The 20,666-nt window shown below is 43.3% G+C and overlaps 3 protein-coding genes across 4 annotated transcripts in view; 1 reads left to right on the forward strand and 2 right to left on the reverse strand.

The window, feature by feature from the left end:
* Nucleotides 1–9,210, reverse strand: part of Vari (MAGUK p55 subfamily member vari) — a 139,474-nt gene extending 130,264 nt beyond the window's left edge. The window contains exon 1 of the mRNA XM_071699172.1: nt 9,149–9,210. The gene's annotated coding sequence lies outside the window, so the exon portion shown is untranslated. The remainder of the gene's footprint in view (nt 1–9,148) is intronic.
* LOC139768702 (uncharacterized) lies at nt 1,229–12,220 on the forward strand. Its single transcript, XM_071699167.1, has 6 exons — nt 1,229–1,716; nt 7,696–7,798; nt 7,970–8,200; nt 8,531–8,800; nt 9,264–9,357; nt 10,820–12,220. Exons 1-6 carry the CDS (start codon nt 1,706–1,708, stop codon nt 12,154–12,156), a joined length of 2,046 nt encoding a protein of 681 aa, XP_071555268.1. The 5' UTR covers nt 1,229–1,705; the 3' UTR covers nt 12,157–12,220.
* Nucleotides 12,221–12,507: 287 nt separating this feature from the next.
* The window catches only part of Atg17 (autophagy-related 17), a 28,936-nt gene continuing 20,777 nt past the window's right edge, over nt 12,508–20,666 (reverse strand). Inside the window, exons 6-10 of one of the 2 annotated variants that reach the window (XM_071699159.1) lie at nt 20,493–20,613; nt 18,411–19,160; nt 18,020–18,328; nt 17,020–17,865; nt 12,508–16,907 (exon numbers count right to left, since the gene is read on the reverse strand). In XM_071699159.1, the coding sequence (XP_071555260.1) occupies nt 16,788–16,907; nt 17,020–17,865; nt 18,020–18,328; nt 18,411–19,160; nt 20,493–20,613 (2,146 nt within the window). In that variant the 3' untranslated portion in view covers nt 12,508–16,787. Of the gene's footprint in view, nt 16,908–17,019; nt 17,866–18,019; nt 18,329–18,410; nt 19,161–19,982; nt 20,614–20,666 lie in introns of both variants that reach the window. The other variant, XM_071699158.1, reaches the window with a different exon arrangement.

The following is a 20,666-nucleotide window of genomic DNA, read 5'->3' on the forward strand; positions in this document are numbered from 1 at the left end:
ATGAAAAAAAAATGAACGTTGTAGGCTACGTCGAAAATTTAATCCCAGAAAATAATAGAAATACTGTGCAAAGCCTCAAAGATCATTTTTTATGCTGTCCAGGGTGAGACAAAAATTTCGAAAGCAATCTGACATGTCTGTATCGTCATGCAATTTATAGACAGCTCTGCAAAACAAACGGCAAAGATCGCGAATCGCGTTAGCGATGTGTATGAAGAGAATGAACAATGTTGAAACGGTTGTTTCTAGCTTTCGAAAAGTTACAGCGATATATCTGCGACAGGCGACGTCTGTTCTATGTCCTTTTTCTGGGTTGAGATCGCAACTTCACAATTCCGAGGACGCGTTCACCTCGACAGATATGTTTGCGTCGTGGGTTGGAGTTCGATCGAAGCGTAACGGGCCGTTGTCTTGGATGCGGGTACCTGGGGTTGGGGGAGGCAACGGGATAGGGAAGGTAGGAAGTAGGAGGTTCCTGCGAGGGACACCCTCTTGCCAGCTGATTACGAACTCGGGGCATCGCGCCACACGATTAGTCAATTAACACTCAGTTCTTTCACGATGAATGATATTGTGTAATTTCAAGTATTAAGTATTTGCCCGGCAGAATATTGAAATATTATACTGTTTGATATCGCCAAATGTTAAATACTTTTAGTACAATTAAGAAATTAAACGTCTGATAGTAATTGCAAACCACAAATAAGCTCGACTTATCATTATTTCATTCGTCATTTCTGTGATTCTTTCACGAATAATTAATTTTGTTAAAACAAAACTTAAATATGTAAAAAATATAAGACTCCCTATTAAAATTTATCGATTTCTTCCAAAATTTACCTAATATTTGCGAATATCGTTATCTTTCTTGTTTCAGGATAGAGATACAAAAGAGATGAAAAAACAAGCTTCTAAAACTACGATTTGTATCATTTTCCGTACAAATCTCGATGTATCGAAACGGAGCACCGGCGAAGAGCTTTGAACCGAAGTTCGGGAGACATCCCGTTGCCACAGGGAGGAACCTTCGGTGATCGATTCCTCCGTGAGTCGAGAGGGGTTGCTATCGTCGATTAGGCACCCTCAAAAGGAAGCAGCCGGCGATTGGTTAGCCACTGCCACTCCCATAGGCGGTGCCTGCCGACATATGGTGGCAACCACGGTATAACTCGCGTTCTGCCAGGCACAACGTGCCTGGAGTCCAGCTAGTTTCCATCGTGGTGGAGCTGCCTCAGTTCACGCAGCGACGTCGTGCCGCACGCATCGGCACGCACCTGTTCACCTCCGAAGCAAACGTCAACATCGATTGACGTACCGCAGACGCCTGCGAGAACTTGACTAACATATTTCTCGCTAAGAGAGCCCAGCCGAAGGTCAAAACGACCTAAGAAACGTCGTCAAGCAGCAATATGAATCTACGAGCGCTCTTAAATCCACCAATTGAAATGGTAGATTCTAGAGAAACTGGTTATTTTCCATGATACCGCGACGGCGATCGAAATGTTCGGAGATTTCGATTTTCGAAGATTTCAAAAAACTATCCTTGAGTGAAGTGCAGTCTCCTCGTGTTCCCCATCGATGACTCAAAGTGGCGCGTTTTTACAGTTGTGATAAATCATCGCGAGGACGCCCGTGGTGATCGCGAATCATCTATCGTGACTGATCAACAAAGCACCCAGACATCAATTACGAAACATCATCGACTATGGTAGTTCTGTAAGTATCTGCGTTTAATTGATTTATTCGAACCGATTATTTCTCTTAACCGAATCGAGAGAATGATGTTTTAATTGATCTATATTGGTTCTTTGGAAAATTACGATTACAGTTAAAATTAATGTATCTTTCATATACAGATTATGATAAGCCGGCTTCAGCGCGCAATGTTTTTCTTATTTTTTTCTCTCATTCCGAATTAAACTTAGACTCTATAAGACACGAGATTCAGCAGTTAGCTTGATAAATGCAAAAAATTAGTAACTTTTGCGCTTGGCATCGATTTCTCTTCCTTCAGATAGCGAGAGAAATTGAGCTGCTATCTAATCAATGGGCGTTCTGCGGGTCTCCCATTGGTGTGTGGGCGTTATCACGAGGCCTGATTGGACGCTAGGTGTTCTAGAAATCCCTCGTTTACACATGCGCGCCTCATCGAGCCATGCACGACCATTCGTGCGCGCGAGCTGTCGTTTCTTTGATATTTGTAATGATAGAAAGCATTGTTATCAGCAATGCTGGCTATCATTATTTTAATTTTTTCTCATATTAAATTGCTCATACTCTCGAAAGAGTGACAATCAGAAAGAAGGTTCTTATTGCACAATGTGTATAGTTCATACAACCAAACAATTTTTTAGTTATCTTTATCCTATAGGTAATACATTAATAATTTCTGCTTTTAATTTAACTGTTATAGTAGAAACGTTTTCTGATCCATATATTAAAAATTGCCCAAATTTTTCACGGCCCTTTCGCTCGTTTTACTAGTCGAGATAAAAGGACAATTCAGAATTCCAAATCGGAGAGGTAGCGGCCATCTAGTCGGTTTGTGAAAACCCGATTACGGATGTATTGCCGCCTCGCCATTGATCACAGTCCAACACCTCGAAGACAGATTAAATGAATGTCCGCGAGTAAGACGATCCCCCTTTATCTCGAATCTCGAGAACGCTCGCTCTCTCTCTCTCCTCTCTCTCTGTTCGTCGCTCCAAGAAACCCTTTGAACCCGCGGTACCTCTCGCGAGCCCCACCCCCGTCGTGAATCCTTTTATGTCGCGACAGCCGAATGGAAGCTGACAGTTTATCCGGTATTAATTCAACGATGTTGTGCAGGATGGGACAAAATGACGTTTGGAATTTTGAATTACTTCCAGATGAATGTTCTTTCACAATGTGTTATATCATCAACGATATCAAATCGTGCGTAAATTAATTACAAATATAATTGCTTGGTATTAGTTTTAAAAGTCGCGTTTGTGATAAATTCGCGCAACAATTCTTATTAAGATTTTCGAATTCTTTGTCAATACACTGCGACATTACGTGACATTAATTGCGGTTGAATATCCCGTGTCATAAGGCGACCCACGTGCTTCTCTAAATTTGGCGCGTCAAACTGATTGTACTCGCGTCCTTCTCTCTCTTGTTAGGATCTCGGGATCAACGCGATCGGCTGGATGTGCTCTTGGAGCGGCGTACATCAGAATCAGCAAAAAGTCAGATTTACAAAAATCCAGCCCGACCGGTTTTCTTTCGTTCTATCGCGTTTCATTGAGCCTCGACATGTTTTGCTCAATTTTTTGCGCCATCTCCCAACTGCTCCATTCTTCTGCTATTCGAGATCACACGTGGATACGCCGTCTTCGTAAACAGACGACACCGCAAAGATTGATATCAAATCGGTGTGAGCAAAACAACAAGGAATTTAATATAAACAACTAATATAATCGGTTTCACCGATTAAACAGATCAGTTTTAAAAACGATTTAAAAAGTTACATTTCAGGTCTTTCGTCCTCGAGATCGATTAAGGACGTTCTCCGGTCCTTATACTAGAGAAAATCGATTTTCTTAGGATTTTCTTGAAACTGTGAATATACGTTAATTTAGGTGTGCTTTATGCGTGGTATAAATTTCAGTACCTCTTCCGGTATAAAAAATAAAGATACTGAGCCTCAAAGTTTCAACTTTTACTAATGAAAAGGTTTTCCAGGCCAAACGGTAAGAGATACGAGGTTGGCCAAGAGGACCAAAGTTGCTCCTCTCGTCGAGTTCTATAAGGAAAAAATGCCAAAACTAAAAAAAAATTAAAATTAAATTTTTGTTTTGAAACTTTGAGGCTCAGTATCTTTATTTTTTATACCGGAAGAGGTACTGAAATTTATACCACGCATAAAGCACACCTAAATTAACGTATATTCACAGTTTCAAGAAAATCCTAAGAAAATCGATTTTCTCTAGTATAAGGACCGGAGAACGTCCTTAAAAGATATTTTTCACCCAATCGACCACGCGCGATAAACTTTTAATCCGAAACATTCACCGCTAAACCGCTAAAAAATGCCAGCTGATCGAGTTACATGATTTTGTGAAATACTGCTTAAGTCGAAAAAGTGCACAAATATAAATCGCTAATCTTTTATTTTATTATTCTTAACGACTTGTTATACAGTGCACGAAATCAGGTACACCGTCTATTTTATATAACTCCATCACAAACTGAATAATGGCATCATCAGGCACGTCGATTATTTCACGGAACTGCGTTGAATGTAAATCGAGTGATCTGACTCGTGTCGATCGTAAGCAAAGATCAAAAAAAAAAAAACGAGATACCGCGTGGGTGTCGAGTACCGCGTGGGCTTATCGTTTCAGAACGAAGAAAAATAAACGTTGTTAACGCGTGATTTTTCTCATTGAATCTTTCAAACTGTCAATACCTGGACCATTAAACACTTTTTTTTCAAAAAATGAATTTGCAACCGGAAGAGCACAGACAAAGAAATTAATGAGAGTATAGCTTGGAAATTATATTGCTTATACAAGCATCCTTAATCGTTTAATTTTCTTCTCAATTAAGAACACAAAATTTTATTTAAACGTTAAGTTGTATAACTTTCTCGTATTTCGAATATATTTTGAACTTACTCATCGCAGTAAATAATTGTTCTTGCACAGAATCACGTGAAAATATTTTTATGTGTCAGTTTTCTTGAGAATTGGAATGTAATAAAATATAATAAAAAATAAATTATGTCTTGAAAATTAATGTAAACGAACGAAAAGTGAAGTTACGATATGGGCAACATAACTATCGGCTCGGTATTTCCGGATGGACGACACGATCGGTAACTCGAATCAAAAGCGCGGGGAATTAACTTGTTTAGAAGCACGAGAGCTAATCTCGCGGAAAGATCCAGATGTAGCCCAGCTACGAGCAGGAACGGGCACAGATATCACGGACAGTAACGAACAAGAATGAGAGGGGAAAGAGAACGAAGGAGAAAATGAGAGAGAAATCAGGAGAGAGCTGAGACAGGAGGAACGAAGCGAAAGAAAGAGAGAAGGCGAAGAGAAGGAAATAGGAAGGGACGAGGACAGAGCGAGAAATTTCTTCCTTTTCACGGTGTGCCCTTCGTGATATTTTAGTGGCCTCGTCGCGGCGCGTATCTACCTTAATATCTGAAATTCTGAACGCGCACCCACACCACCGAGGAAGACGCGAGACGGAGACACACACACACACACTCTCTCTCTTTCTCTCATCGTTTCTTTCTACATCTTTCTCTCACGAATGATAGTACGCCAGAATGCACGCGTGTGTTCACGCGCGTGTGCGTACGTCTTCGGCTCTGGACAATCTCGGCGCAGCATCGTCCGCCGATGTATCATCTTACTCGGTGCTAAAGGCGATGACTTTATCACCGATCCGGGCAATCATTCACCTAAGCTGACTCTTTTCTCCGTTAGAGCTGTCCTCGTCCCCCCTCGTATCCTCCCAGTTCAATTCTACCCTTGCCGTATCCACGGAAAGAGAGAAAGAGAAAGAGAGAGAAGCGTTGACGTAATGTATAGTAAACGCGCCTCGCGTGTTTTCTTCTCGCACAACGAATCATCGAAAAAGAAATGGCAGAATTATCGTTCGGCGCGAAGTAACAAGAATACCGCTTCCTCCTCGCGGTATGTCGATATCATCGATATCGCGATAAATAATTTTTCCATAATTGCTAGTTAAAATTTGCTTTATTATCCGGACCACACTGTGTGTGTGACGCAAGCAAAAATATGATACCTCTATAATATCTTATTTTTAATCAATGAAATACCCGAATGAAAATTGAGAGAGATGTTAAATATATGCAACAAGCGCGAGACGGCGTACAATGGGAAGAAGTCATTCCGTCAGTCGCGGCGTTTCCGCGATGTCGCCGAGGCAACGCAACGATGCGAATGATCACCATCGGAAATCTAGACGAAATATGTCAGGCGATAAATGCCCGCGCGTCGAATCAAGGGGCGCAGTAAACATGCTTTGCGCGATTGGCGGCCGCTGTAATCGCGGCAATTGGAACCACGGCTCCTCGACAGTGATCATGTCAGCGTGAGGAGGGTTTCACGAGGTGGTCCGCGTCGTTGTGGACGCGACCCACGGGCGATGAGGCGTTCTCGAGTAGGTGTTCCAGGATCGTAAACGTCCGGCTACGAGCGCGACTCGATAAAACCGTCGGAAACGTTGCGTGCACGCACCTAACGTGTAAGTACCTGTGCGAGAGCACCGTAGGAGGCGCGGAAACTCTTTCGAAATGCCGTCCCCGACGAACATACCCGCGACAAGTAAATCCGAGCGAGTGAATATACAAGTCCGCCCGCGGATCCGCGACGCCTAAATTAGTAGAACCGAGGAAATCGAGTTCGCCGAGTGTCCGTCGGTTATTCGAATTTCGTTATTGAGAGATATCAATCAAATTATATCTATGGAAATCTTTGCGCGATTTTATAAATCGTAGTAAATAATTCTCTCAAAAAAGAACGATGAAAATTATTTGATCTCGAGCCGCCTCTCTTTCGTATTTATTATAAAAATCCCCCAATTACTCATTAATCGTATCGTAATATTCTGTACGCTCGCACCTCTCTCGTGGAGATCACAGCTCTGAAAAATCTATTCGAGGCTTGATATACGATCGGGAGGTCGTTGCATACTTGGCTGCAACTCGAGGAGTCCTCGCATACCGTAATGCCGCCACAGATCATAAGCGCAGACTTTAATGTCAACGGGGGAAAGGCAGGAGCTGCTTTGCGAGCTGACGCGAAGAGATACACTTATAAGAGGATTTATGCACAAGTGTTTCTCGCGCCGCTTGGGCAAGAGAGATTCCGACAAGAAGATCATTGGGGGCATAAAGATTAGCCGTATATTCATCCCTATTAATAACGCGCATTAGGACGAATTAATCAACTGCCGGCGCTTTCGCACCATCTTTCTCATGGATTTTCGCAACTCGTGTCAAATTCTCGTGAGAAGCTGATCTCAAAACCGTCGCGTTGTGGACGAACAATTGAATTTATACATACACAAGAGCGAAACAAAGAGAAATAATTTTTTCGTAGTCTGATTATTGTTGTCGATTAATATTAATATATTATCCACGTTGTTAATAAATTCGTCTACCTTTTATCGAGCACGTTTTGGATGCGTTAAACGTTCGATTACCGGCAAAGATAAATGTACGTACGATAAATGTACCGCGGATACGATACACCGCCGACAAATTTCGAGAGTAGCTATACGGGCTATCGAGGATCGATCTTTCGCACCTCGACCCGATCGCAATGAATGCAAGGATTCCGGAAAGACGTTGAACGTGCTCCGTGTCGCGCCCACCCACGAACTCCCATAAGTATCGCGCGAAGTACGGCTGGGCACGCACCATAAATCGGGATTTTATCCCGGAGCTGCCGGACTCGTGGCACGACCGCAATTGCGTAACACTAAATTAGATCCTGAATTCGATTCCGGACAACAACCGCGATTGCAGGGTCCCAAGGTCGATCCTCGCAACCGCAACAAAATCGAATTTGCACTCGCGGAGCATTGATGCCGATTGCGGTTGGAACGATTATAATTACATAAGATATAATTTTAAAGATTTGAAGAAACGACGAAATTTTTACTAAAGTAAAGTCCCTCTCCTTGCAGGAGTCGCGTGGGGTCGCCGACGATGTCAGCGACTGTCGCCGGCAACCAGCAGCAACATCACCCTCATCAGGAATGGGACATAAACGATTCGAACGTTCCGAGGGTAAGTTCCCTTCTCGCGCCTCGCACTCGAGATGAATCCGACGAATTTTCGGCAAAATACCTATTTTTCCAATATAAGACGTGTCTACGAATTCCCTCCCAATAAAATTCAATGAAATCGCGTCCCTGCGAGCGCCGCGCCGCGATCTCGAAAATAGAGATTTTGCTTCAGGTAGTGGAATACGATCCCTGGTGCGAATGGGCGGACGGACACGTGAGGAGAGTCTACGGGCCGGATTGCGAGGAAGCGAGGAGGCACGCCTCCGGTTGGGCGATGAGAAACACCAACAATCACAACGTGAGCATTTTGAAGAAGAGTTGCCTGGGCGTTCTGGTGTGCTCGCAGGAGTGCGTACTGCCCGGCGGTGGAAGGGTTCACCTCCGACCGGCGATCTGCGATAAGGTGAGCGAAGCGCATAACGGAACGATAAACATAAATCTCGGCCCGATAATAAATGTAAATTGCGGCTCGCGCGATAATCGCACGCGTGTTCGCCGGCATTCTTGTCGCGACGCAAAATTCCGTCGCCGCGTCGTCCGCGCTTACCTGTGACGCGTCACGTCTCGTGGATAATAATCGAGGGAGTAATTCAAAGTTTTATTTAGTTGAGCTATTCTGTAATTAAATCTCTAGATAATCCCCGATAATTTCCCGAACAAGGGATCAAGAGTCAACGGTTTATCGGACACGATCTCTCCTCGCATTCAACACGCGCTTCAACCTTGTTCGCAGGCCAGAAAGAAGCAACAGGGCAAACCGTGCCCCAATAGACAATGCACCGGTCGCTTAGAGATACAGTCGTGTCGCGGTCATTGCGGTTATCCTGTCACGCACTTTTGGCGACACACGGAGCACGCGATTTTCTTCCAAGCCAAAGGCCAGCACGATCATCCGCGACCGGAAGCAAAATCTACGTCGGAGGCGCGAAGAAGCGTGGGTGCCGGTAGAAGGGTCAGAGGGTTGGCAGTGCTTTTGGCGAGAGAGGCCGCCCTAGGCTCCAAGGTAATTCGCAATTTCGTATTCCGTATTCGATCGCGTTAACTAATCCGAGAACAGATTCGCGACCTTTTTATCAGGGGTCGAATAAGATTAAATACCGATTTAATACATTTTTCAAGTACTTGTATCATTATTTTAATCGCTCTTTAATTTATATTATTTATAATTATATGTCACGAAACATTTTACGGCTAAATATAATTAATACAATAATTGCACATTAATATAATTTAACTACAAGCGAAAAGAAAAAAATGCAAGCGAAAAAAAGAAACATTTTACAGCTAAATATAATTAATGCAATAATTGCATTGCATAATTTAACTGCAAATGAAAAGAAAAACGACTCACCGTAACGAAGAAATCAAGCCGAATCCTCACGGTCGCGCCTGGTCGCACTTTCCTGCAATTAATAAAAAAATGATATTTAATGAACAAATTCTGCGAAATGCATGTTTCGTTACAGTTAATGTCACTAAGGGGAACTAAAAGACCAAGCACGGACACGCTCGAACAACCGTCGAGAACGACGCAGCCACCCCCACTGATCTCTGATAAAGGTTATTATTTTGATTTATTATCACGTTCGAAATGTATATTAGAGGCGTTATTACCTACTCAAATATACGAGAGCATCGAATACACACACCGACATGCACTTTCCCTTTGGCCATAAGGCCTATAAAATGACAATTGCGCAAGCGAGATGGCGCTAGCGACCAGATACTCGGCGACGAGAACTATAGGCGCGCGAAGCGAAGTTGAGAATCTAACGACGAGATTAACATTTTTGTAACTTGGCCTCAAATTAAAATTCTGTTACAATGAAACCTATCTGAAATTAATCGAAGCGTACAATTTTGTGATCTATTTGCCTCCCTGAAACTTAATTTACAAAATACAACGCTTTTTCGACCCTTTATAGTTCTACAATTATCGGAGCATTTCTGGACATTAGCACTACGAAAAGATCTAAAAATTCGTTAGAGAATCTATTATTAGAATTAAGATTGCGTTATGAAATATCCTGTATATTGAGTTTTAGGCCTGAAATGCTTAATCTGTATTGAAATCTTTACGGGCACAAGTAGTAGAGAATCAAATATACTCACCGAACATCGTCGTCCCGGCGATTGCTCCGACAGCAGCAGCTCCAGATTGATGTTTCGCATTAAACTGTTTTTACAAAACACGGACACTATTTCGCGAAACGCAATTTCACTAATACCGACCGACGCTTGACTCGCGGAAGATCCGGAGTTCCACTTTCGAGCTCGCCGATGTACTCGCGGCACTCGCGACGACCGACGAGTCGCGACTCGAGTCGCGACACGGACACGGTGCAACAAGTATGGCGCTCGGAAACTGTAAGTACAGTAACCTCGATTCTCGCGTCGCGAAGCGAGTCGCGCCGAGACCGAACATTGTCGAAGGAGTGTCGCGTTTAACACACTCGCCACGGAAGCGAAAGCGGATTCGCGGTTTCCCGGAGACGTACTTACTCGCTTCCTTTCACGCCAAGAGATTACAAGTTCGACGCCGCCGACGCCGTCTCTCACCCCCCTCACCCACCGACGAACGTTCCGAAGCGCGCGAACGCCGCGAACACGACATTACCATACGCAAATGGCAACCAATGGCAACTTAGACGGCCTGTGATTGGCTAGCTTTAAATCTTCGCGTTTCATCAACTGCCGCGCATTTTGAACAAAGATAATGTAATAGAATAAACGTGACAACTTTTATCATTCAGTTTCTTTGCTGTAATATCATCTCGATTCGCGACTCTGTGCATAAAATGCATTAAATTTCAATTTTCAGTTTACAAGATTGATCACGGTTAACGCGATCTGCAGTAAACCGTGAAAATTGAATCACACCTTCTTGTAAATTATAACTATAGAACGAAAGACACACAAATCGCTTTTATATTGCATATAATATTAATTATTAGATGAAATGTTATTGTGTATTAAGAAAATTATATTTTTTATTATGATAGTAAGGATAAAATTGTTGCAGGATACTCATGCTCGTGCCCGCCCTTCGAATGCATGTGCTCGCTGCAGACGAACGTACCGTCGTATCCGCAGTCTCACCATCATCAAACAACATTATACCCTCAACAGCTGCCCGGCACAGACGGGGCTTATTGGCTGCAGGACGTTCCGCCGCAAGAGAACCCCGTTAGTTACTGTTTGCCGAACCAGGTTCCCCAGGAGGCGTCCTATGGCGACTTTCCACCCTTCACGGGCGATCTCTTTCAACCAGAAGAGATCTTTCAACTTGACCAACCCTTGAGGCCGGATTTCTCTGCAAATCCCCAGGACGTGGCTCGCTCGCCACCAACGTTGCTCGACCTCGGCAGCGGCACCATTAAGTACGAGATGAAACAGCAAAATCAAGATCAGGGCTACTGGAACCAGTTTCTCAGCGAAGACTCCAGCAGCAGTCATCTGAGCCTGCCTCAGGATGAGAGACTCCATTTCGCCAACTTCGAGCCCGAGAAGGTCTCCAATGGCTTTCCTTCCAGGAGAACGATGCACCATTACATTCAAGAAAAGAATCAGAATCAGCCCGCAAATGACGTTCTGAGCTACCAGAGTTACCCCCGATCGCAGAGTCAAAAGGGTTTTATCGAGGGGAACGCGAAGGACGAACATGAGCAGTCCTATTGGCCTCAGGATCAACAGGACAACAGGTTACACTTGGAAAGTTTCGAAGTCAAGGAGGAGGATCTCTTGTCTTCGCGTAGAGAGGTCGAGTGTTACAAGAACAGTTGTCAACCCCCGATGGTGAGCAGAGCGGAGTACGGTCTCTACCAGAGGCCGAAGAGCGAGGATTTGCAGGAGACGGCGCGACGCAACTGCAGTCCCGAGGGCAAGCCGTATCCGTTCGATGGCTATCACCAAATGTTCGAGCACGGTGACGTTAAGAATCACCCGCACAACCGTGTCGTTCATCAAAATTCAACCCAGACGAACCTGGACGAGAGACTTCAGGGTTGTTACGGCGGTCAAGAGACGCCGGAAACTGCGGAGAGGCTGTTCCACAACTCCGGCGTGGCGGAAACGTCGGTCCAGTCCCGAAACAGCCCCGAGTCCTTCTTCTATCCCAACAACGAACGTTGCCATTACACCTGTGAGATCCTCGAGCGGGTGCCACAGATGATGAGCGCCGGGCAGGTTCACGAAACCAACGTCAACAACTACGGCGATCCGGCTACCGCCGACCTGGATCTGCCGCCCTTTGTAGATTACACGCTAGTCGGGATGCTGTGCAGCTCCGCGAACGAGGAGACGTCGAGTCTGCTGCCGGGATGTCCTCAGGACTCGCACAACTACATTCCTCATCATTAGAGAACGTTCTCATTCGCCACTCTACTCATTTGTATTATATAAATAAATATAAGATAGTGTTGCACTTTCTCTCCGAACGGACAGACCCGTTTATTTGCTCGCAATTAATTTATCAAGTTGATCCAGAAGGTTGGTCGTTTTTCCATCAACCTTTGTGTTGAATTAGAAAATCGAAGCTTTCTGAAAAAAAAAATTGTCTTGAACCGTTTCTGGGACAAGAGAAACGTTATGCTAAAATCACATTTTGCGTCGGGTTAATATATCCAAACATATTTTGCGAATACTTCTTCGGCCAGGCTTAACGTAGGTCTCAAGAATCGGGGTGAAAGAAGTCAAGAAGCAGAGCCGGTGTAGCTTGGAAAAAGGTCACAAGATTTATTTGCAACTGATTTATTCGTAACAGATACTCTCACGATCACAATTGTTATGTATGTTATGCAATATTACTATTATTATTATAATATTATGCCTATGCATTACACTTTCTCGATTACACATGCGCGATATCTTTCTTACTTATCTCTTATGAGAGAGTTCTCACGTGAGAGTTGGCGTGCGGCGAACGTAACAGGACACACGAACGGAACGGATGAGAGACACGTCCGCGCGATCGCAGGCTGGCCAGGACGAGAGCCTAAAACGATGCAGCGTCGGGAGGGAAAGATGCTACCGAGGAGAACGAGAGACGGAGAGGAGAGCGCCCCGATGGGATTTCAACGATTCCCTTCGGCGTTGAGATCGGACGTATGCGACGGAGAATACGGAGATAGGAGGCTTTGCTCTCGCGTCTGAAACCGTGACAAACCGATCTTATAAATTGCACCATGCGCACGATCGCTATTGTTATATGATCCTTAAACTCGATCAAAACGATCGTATATCATTGCCTCGATCGGCGGTCGATCTTGCGCTGCTGTTTGGTAAGTTTGGTTTCCCCGACATTTTTTTTCTTCTATAAAAGACAAGTACTCTCACTTAACACAACATACACACCATTCGTAGCACTTCGCCAGTTTAATCTGATTCAATAAGAGAAATTAACGCCAATTGATTAACGGAAAATCAAAGACGAAATCGAAAATCCTGCGAACCAATCTTGATCTATTAGTCTATATAATTTACTGCCAAATCGCCTAATTGTATATTATGATCTAATTTAATTTACGAAACACCTTATAATTTACAAATTAGTTATTAAAAAATCTTAGCCAAATATAAATCGGAACTTTTTCTACAGCTACATCTTTTGGCATATAAAAAAAGCAAAATCTCATTAAGTTAGAATTATATTACAACATTAAACGCCTTTTTTTATCTTATACTTATTCCTTCCAAAAATTCGACCTCGATAATGTTGCTTCTCCTCATCGGAAAATTTTCTTACTCGATTATCTTTCTTTTTGTACTTCTTTTTCAATAGGTGCCGATCAATTTGAAATAAATTCAAACAAATAAATTACCAAATCAAACAGAATCAACTTATACGAACGCGTTGCTTTGACATTTAGTTCTCAATTTCATGGAATCAAAATAATTATCAAAATCAATTGATAATTGAGCGAAACAAAGACGCAGTCGCGCACAGATCTTCCTCACTTTCTTCGAGAAAAATATTTCGAGCAACAACGTGGTTCGTTAGAGTATCTTCTAAGAACGAAAAATTGGAGTTAGATAATTAGGAGATTGCGCTTTAAAGCCACTGCCACGCTTTATCTTGTGTCACATGGTGCAAAAAATTATTTCAAAGATGCACGTAGATAGGACTTGGAGATTTTCAGCGGAAATATAAGCAACAACGTCGAAAGACCGCTCTTCGACTTCGCAGTTTAATATTTCCTCGCCAATCCTCGACCTGTATATTAGGTGTAAATTAATATCGCATACGGACACATCTATCTACACATATTTACAACAGTAGATTGCTTTTCCTTCAGAAATGGTGAGTATCCTTTTAAAGAATTCCATTTTCCGATCATTTTCAAATTACTTGAATTAGTCCGAGGGTCATACAATCTTAGATGACAATAATGACTTAGAATTTTTTGGAAGTTGCAAATTGCACTTGTGCAAACGCATTTTGTTCTCTTTTTGCAAGGATCGAATAAACGCTATCTACTTCTAAATGTATACGATAAAATCAGAATCACTCGCGTATTTTCAATAGCCACGTCGTTGGTGTTGCAAATTTATAAATATATCTAAAAAAGAGAGCGATCATTCAAGTGTGAGAGTAAGTGAGCTTATCGAAAAATAGTCAGTTCGAAGCAATGTGAAATTTAGTCTCGCATGCCTGGAGGGTTTCGGTGCATCGAGCTTCCCTGGCGCTATCAAACCTACGAAAAAGTTTGGTCTAGTAGGAACCGTAGGTGCAAATGAATACAGAAATCGCATACGGAGATCGAATCTTCGATTCGAATTGAATAACTATTCATCGTCCTGATGACGATAATAAAACGCATTGCGATCATCATTTTTTTTTTACACAGCGGTTGCGTTAGTTCGATGTATGCGAGTCTTTTTTCTCCGTATACGATTTCGTGCGACGAACAATGACGACGATGACGAAAGACGAGGAACGGCGTTTTTGAGAGAGAAGGGAAGCTTAATGTCTCTGTCCGTCCTCGAGAATCCGTGTTAAGGGTCTTCATCGTCTTACGCACGCGTGTGTGTGTGCGGTGTACACGTGCGTTTCGAATCGAGAAGACAAAAGAGTAATTACAGACTACTACTTCTTCGCAGTACGCCAAAGACGAACGTTTCGTTTCCTCGAGAGGAGCTCGAGGTAGCTTAATATCCTACCGAACGGTTTATCTTACGTATCAGCATATTTTGCAAACCGCCTTATTTATCAGCGCTCCGTGTTTGCACCAATTCGCGAAACAGTTCGCGTACGAACGATGATCGTCGCCCATCAAAGATCGAGGATTTGTTTTGCATTATTTTTTTATTTTTATATAAAAGGAGTAAAGATTCAAGTCACACATGTGTCTGTATCCTCGATCAAGCAAGGAACGGATCGTCGCTCGCACCGCGAGGAATTAAGTTTAATTAAGTAGAAGTGACTAAGTAGAAGTGAGAACGTGAAGCTAACAATCACAGCTATTGTACTGTACTACGAGCGTTTACGCGTCGCGAGAAACGATAGTAGCATTGTATAATGATACACGATAATGCAACTAAAGGAGTTTACGAGTAATCCTCCGCAAGCGACTCTTTTGTGTGGCGGTGAGAACACTCGCGTGGATACCAGTCAAATAATAGAAAAGGATATCTATATACATATACATATATGTGTACATTTATAAAATTTTCTCTACGCGGAGTATACGCCTCTCTCTCTCGGAGTCAATTCTCCGGTGGGGCATTGCTTAAACTAACGCTTGAAAATTATATGTAGACGAAGTAAGTAGACTGTACTATAGCCTTTGTCCCATTCATTCCATTCGAATGAAACATTGACTTTTACGTTTACCTATCTCTCGAACTCGCTGCTACTACAAAAAGTTGTGAAGAGTATCAAGAGAAGACGAAAATGAAAGTAGATGTCTGAAAGTATTCGAAAAGTGAAAAGACAATTTGCGACAAAAAATACGCAAGACGTCAAAAGAGAATCATCGAAAATATGTCGATGTCACGTAGCACGATCTCTTCGTATAAATAACCCGACGTATTAGGTATGTTTACGAAATTGCACAACACATTCACGAGACAATTTTCACTTTAGAAAATCTTAGCCCTAAAATCTTTAGGACCTACGAGATTTTTGTACGCAGATATTGCACGCTTCGTACAATAGTGTGTGTGTGTATATATATATATATATATATATATATATATATATATATATATAGCATAATATAATTATATACATATATATCATTATTTATATGTATATAATATATAATTATATATGTAACCGAATGCGATTATATATATATTTATAATATTATATTTATAATACATTCACGATATATAAATCGCACGTTCCCATAATATGTCGGTTTTGTAAAACTTATAGCTACATTTTCTTGTCTCACACAATGCAAACATAATTATCGGAATGCGGAGAGAGGAAGCTGAACGTCGTCTGATGGGACACGCTTTCGTCTTCCCGCATTGTACATCTAATATTGAAGTTTAACAATCCCTCTCTCACACACTGGTCAGCCTATTCGAATTATTGAAAGAGAAAATCGTCGACGACACTCACATTCCTTTGTTTTTTTTTTCGTTTATGAAAAAAGGAAAGTCGAAGAATACAAATATCGTTACGCTTCACAGCTAACCACAGCATTCGGCAAATATGTTTCACTCGTTTAAAAATTACTTATATCACAATAAAACGCCGGCGCATCCTTCCGTCTCATTTCATGTTACCCAACTTGCGCATACCTCTTTCCATGGGTCACCCCCTCCCCCCAGCGTTCATCGATATCAAGGATGCGTCTAGAGGCTCTGGCAGGTTTTGGCCTAGATCCGAGGTTTCCGGATGGTTGCGGAGACGTAAGTTCGGGATTTGCGTTCCGGGTCGCTGGTCCCCTAACGAACGCGGCCTGCCGACGCAAACCCTCGATCACAGCGCTTGTACTAGGCAAGAATCAAGGGATTCTCGACACAGTCTGAACGTAAAATTACGGTAGTTGACTCTTCGACATCGAACCTGTCTCGTCTGTCAGCGCGCGTGCATCTCGTGGCTTAGCGCGCACTCTGTAGAATTTCGTGCCACGTGGGACGTGATACCGATTTTCATGCTAGAAGGAGAACAATGAGATATTTCACTTTTTGCCGTAACGAGTGTCGTATGTTATTTAATATTATAATGCAACTCTACATTCTGCAATAATTAATCACTAACAATCTTACCTTCCTCGCATGACAGTACTCCTTATCGATCACTTCAGCGAGGACGCATTTCCGAGAACCGCTCGGATTCATTCCTACGTCCAGTGCGTCAACATAGTCCGAATGAAGGAAATAAAAAGTCGAAGATTCCTGATATACCGCGTAGTTGCCATGTACAGCATCCCAGACTACGAGTACCACGTCACCCGGATTGCAGCTAGTGACGGTCACAATTCCCTGTTGCACCATCTTTCCGACTTTTTCCGCGACCTTCTTATGTATGTACGAGGGAAGGGAGGGATGGAAGCATATAGATTTGGAAGATGATCGTCGACTCAGCTCTGGACTCGTGGCCGCGTCCCTTGAATTGGCGTCCGAAACCACCGCAACCGACGCATTCATTTCCTTATCGCGGGTCTCTGACGGCATCGGGTCAATACCAAATGTCCTCTTGGTTCGCTCCTTCAGTAATTCAAGCTCCAAACGGATTTTATCTGTCATTAACGCCTCCATTTTTGCTTCGGCCGCCACTTTACTCGCGCGTATCGAATTTAGCTCGCAGGACAGCCTCTTGTTATCATTCTCGAGAGATTCAAGTCGCCTCGATAGCCGAGCCAGATCATCATCATCAGCCTCCAATCGTACTTTCTTTGATTCTGAAACCTCAACCTCATATTTTTCGGATTCCTTGAAGACATCTTCCAGACCAATTTGACCGGCATCCAACCGATCGTAGCTCAAGTCCTTGCATACTCCAGATTCTAGAGGATACATGTTATCTTCGTTTTGTTCCAAGACCGTTCGCATTGCCTTCTCCGCGGATTCTTTGTTCTCCAACCACGCCTTGTCCGCTTCAAGATTTTTCATCTACATACAAGAAAGAAAACGATGAAATAAGAAAGATAAAATATATATAATAATCAATCTGAAAATATACAAAATAATCTAAAAAAATCTTTCTTTAACTCATCACTACAGCATAGGATATAAATATGCATGCATATGATACGTGATACAATACCTTCTCCATCAAGTTTTGCTGTATCTCTGATTTCAGTTCGAATTCTCCAATTAATCGATCTATCATGTTCTTATAATGTTTGCCCTGTTCAAACAGCGCAGCTGTTCTCATTCTATACATCTCTATTTCCCTATTTTTCTCTTCGACTACTGCCTTTGCCAATCTTAATTCGTTATCCAATTTCGCCATGCAATCAGCCCTTTCCTTTTCAATAGCAGTACGAACTGCCATGGCATTCTCAACTTTCATATCTTCTCTCGCTTGCGCCAGGATCGCCTCGTGATTCACGAGCTCGATAACGTCTGTCCGCTGAAAGAAATAAAGTTTATATTTTTCCATTTTTCCACATTTTATTTTCAATAACAATGGAATAAATTGGCAAGTTACTTACTTCAATCTTCTCCAAACTAGAATCGCTGGGACTCCTTTCCATGGTAGAAGCGGTCATAAGTTTAAAGCGGCTTCGAATTGTTTCTAATTCCGTCTTATATTCTATCTGCAACTTGTCGGTCGCCTCTTTTACCATTCTTTCCTGATCAGTGCGCGCGGTGGCCAGATTCTCCTCCAGTTCTTGAATTCGTGTCTGGCATTGCGTCAATGAATTCGTTAAAGAAGTGATCTCGAGGAATCTCTCGTCATTCGTCTTCTTCACAGCCTCTTCCTTGTCTATGCGCGCTTGCTCCAGTATCCTCGAATAGTCCTCGAGTTGTTGATGTAGACGAGTCTGCAGGTTCCTCCTCTCGAACTGCTCGTCTTCCAACTTTTGACGCATCGTAGCTACCAGTCGCTCGTGTTCCGCCAGTTCGGTCTCCTTTTCCAGGAGATTACGCTTAAGCGTGCAGATCTCTTCTTCGCGACTCTGCATCAGTTTTTTGACATCAGCTATCTCGTACTCATGCTCGATCGTCAGCTCCTGCTCACGTTCTTGAAGACGTCGGTCATACTCTCGCGAGTGCAAGGACAATGCCACTCGAACGCGTTCTGTCATCTCGATGATGCCGCTCTTGTCCTCGCTAGACCGATCTCGCAGAATCGCCAATTCATTCCGAACAGAACTAAGCTCCTCGCATACGACCGTTTTCATAGTCTTCAGGATGGACCGCAACCTTTCCACTTCTTCACGCGTGTTACCGAGATTCTCCTGAAATGACGAGCACCAAAGATATTCCGATGAGTATCCCAAAATCATAATTTGTGCAACGGATTGTCCTCGACTTTGTAGTCAAGGAGAATTCGTCAAGGAGATTAGTCTTTCAAGGAAAACTCCACTCTCTTGATTAATTTTAAGTCACGAATTGCGCGCGCAAAATTGCAATAATTTCAATTTAGAACAAATGTCTTTATGAAAGCAATCGTGTGGACGAGTTCAATGGGCTCTGAAGGGATGTGGCTCGAGAGGGATTGGGAAACAAGTGCGACTCCAGCTATCCTGTAAAAAATCAAGATGCACGCATATATATACACGCGCGCGCACGTATACGCACGTGCTCAATGCACGCGCGTCTATTATCGGATGCCACTGTATTTGTGCAAGCAGTACAGAAAACAGGGAGCACAACAGATTCGATTCGATTAGTTCGAGCGGTTGCGGAACATAAATCAAGCAGTAATACATACCCACGTCTCACGAGATATAATTTGCATATAGTCAATTCTAATAGCTCCCTAACGAATATAAAGATAATAATAACGAAAGTACCTAAAAATCATAAAGAAGAAAAACGAATCAACTAGTACGTTTGACGAAGTACCGAGCAATACATTTGACATCTTGATGCGGAGGGGTAGTGACAGAAAAGAATAAAAAAAGGCGAGAAGAAGAAAAAGAAAGAGAAAGTTGTATATTTTATAATATATTAATAATTTTAGAGATGGGTAGTGGGGCCAAAAGCGGTACTTTACGGAACGTTTACGGCTACGACTACGATAGTTGTCTGTTAGCGAGCTGTAAGTCGTCCAGTACCTGAAGAAGGGACACGATAGCCTGATGCTGACCGTCGGCGGGATGCTCGCTGAGGCTGCTCGGCAGAGATTCGTCCATGTAAAACTCGGTACCCATGAAGTCGGTAGCACCCACGCCTACGGAGGGACTGCTACCACCGCTACCGGATAGCGGATGTTGATGTTGCTGATGCTGGCCGTCGCACATGACGGAGGACCGTGGCAGGGAGGGGGGATTCGGACTCAGGGAATGTTGCTCCTCGAGCGGCAGGGCGTCGCGATAGTTCGAGAGGCCGCTTACACCACTGCGAAGCAAGCAACTGGAAGAATCGGCGACGCCGTTCTCCACGCACTCGGTCAGCGGACTTAGCTGCACCGGGCGCTCGCTCGTGGCGGACAGGCTGGGAAATTGGAAAGAGCCGGGTTCGCTTGACGTAGACGAACGCGTCGTTAAGTCCGCGACTTTCGAGTTTAGCGGGGAGACGTTAGTCGAGGTCGAGGAAGCGGGGGACACGCTTCGAGAGGCACCAACCTCCAATTGCTTCTGCCGTTTCTGTTTCGCCCCGTCGAATACGCCGGGTTTGGTCACGTCCACGCCGGCTTGACCAATCTTCTCGAATTCCTCCGTGTCGGTTTCGGATTCAAAATCGCCCCTGGAAATCGATACAACACATGTAACATTCGCAGTTTATATGATATACATTTT

The sequence above is a fragment of the Temnothorax nylanderi genome, unplaced genomic scaffold (genome assembly GCF_030848795.1).
Source record: "Temnothorax nylanderi isolate EJ_2023f unplaced genomic scaffold, tnyl_v1.0 TNYL_tig0017_pilon, whole genome shotgun sequence".
Lineage (NCBI taxonomy): Eukaryota > Metazoa > Arthropoda > Insecta > Hymenoptera > Formicidae > Temnothorax > Temnothorax nylanderi.

Excerpts from the sequence above, each read along its gene's own strand:
- LOC139768702 (XM_071699167.1), top strand. Across the intron at positions 7,799-7,969 it reads ACGATTCGAACGTTCCGAGG|GTAGTGGAATACGATCCCTG; the intron begins GTAAGTTCCCTT and ends ATTTTGCTTCAG. Across the intron at positions 8,201-8,530 it reads GACCGGCGATCTGCGATAAG|GCCAGAAAGAAGCAACAGGG; the intron begins GTGAGCGAAGCG and ends CCTTGTTCGCAG.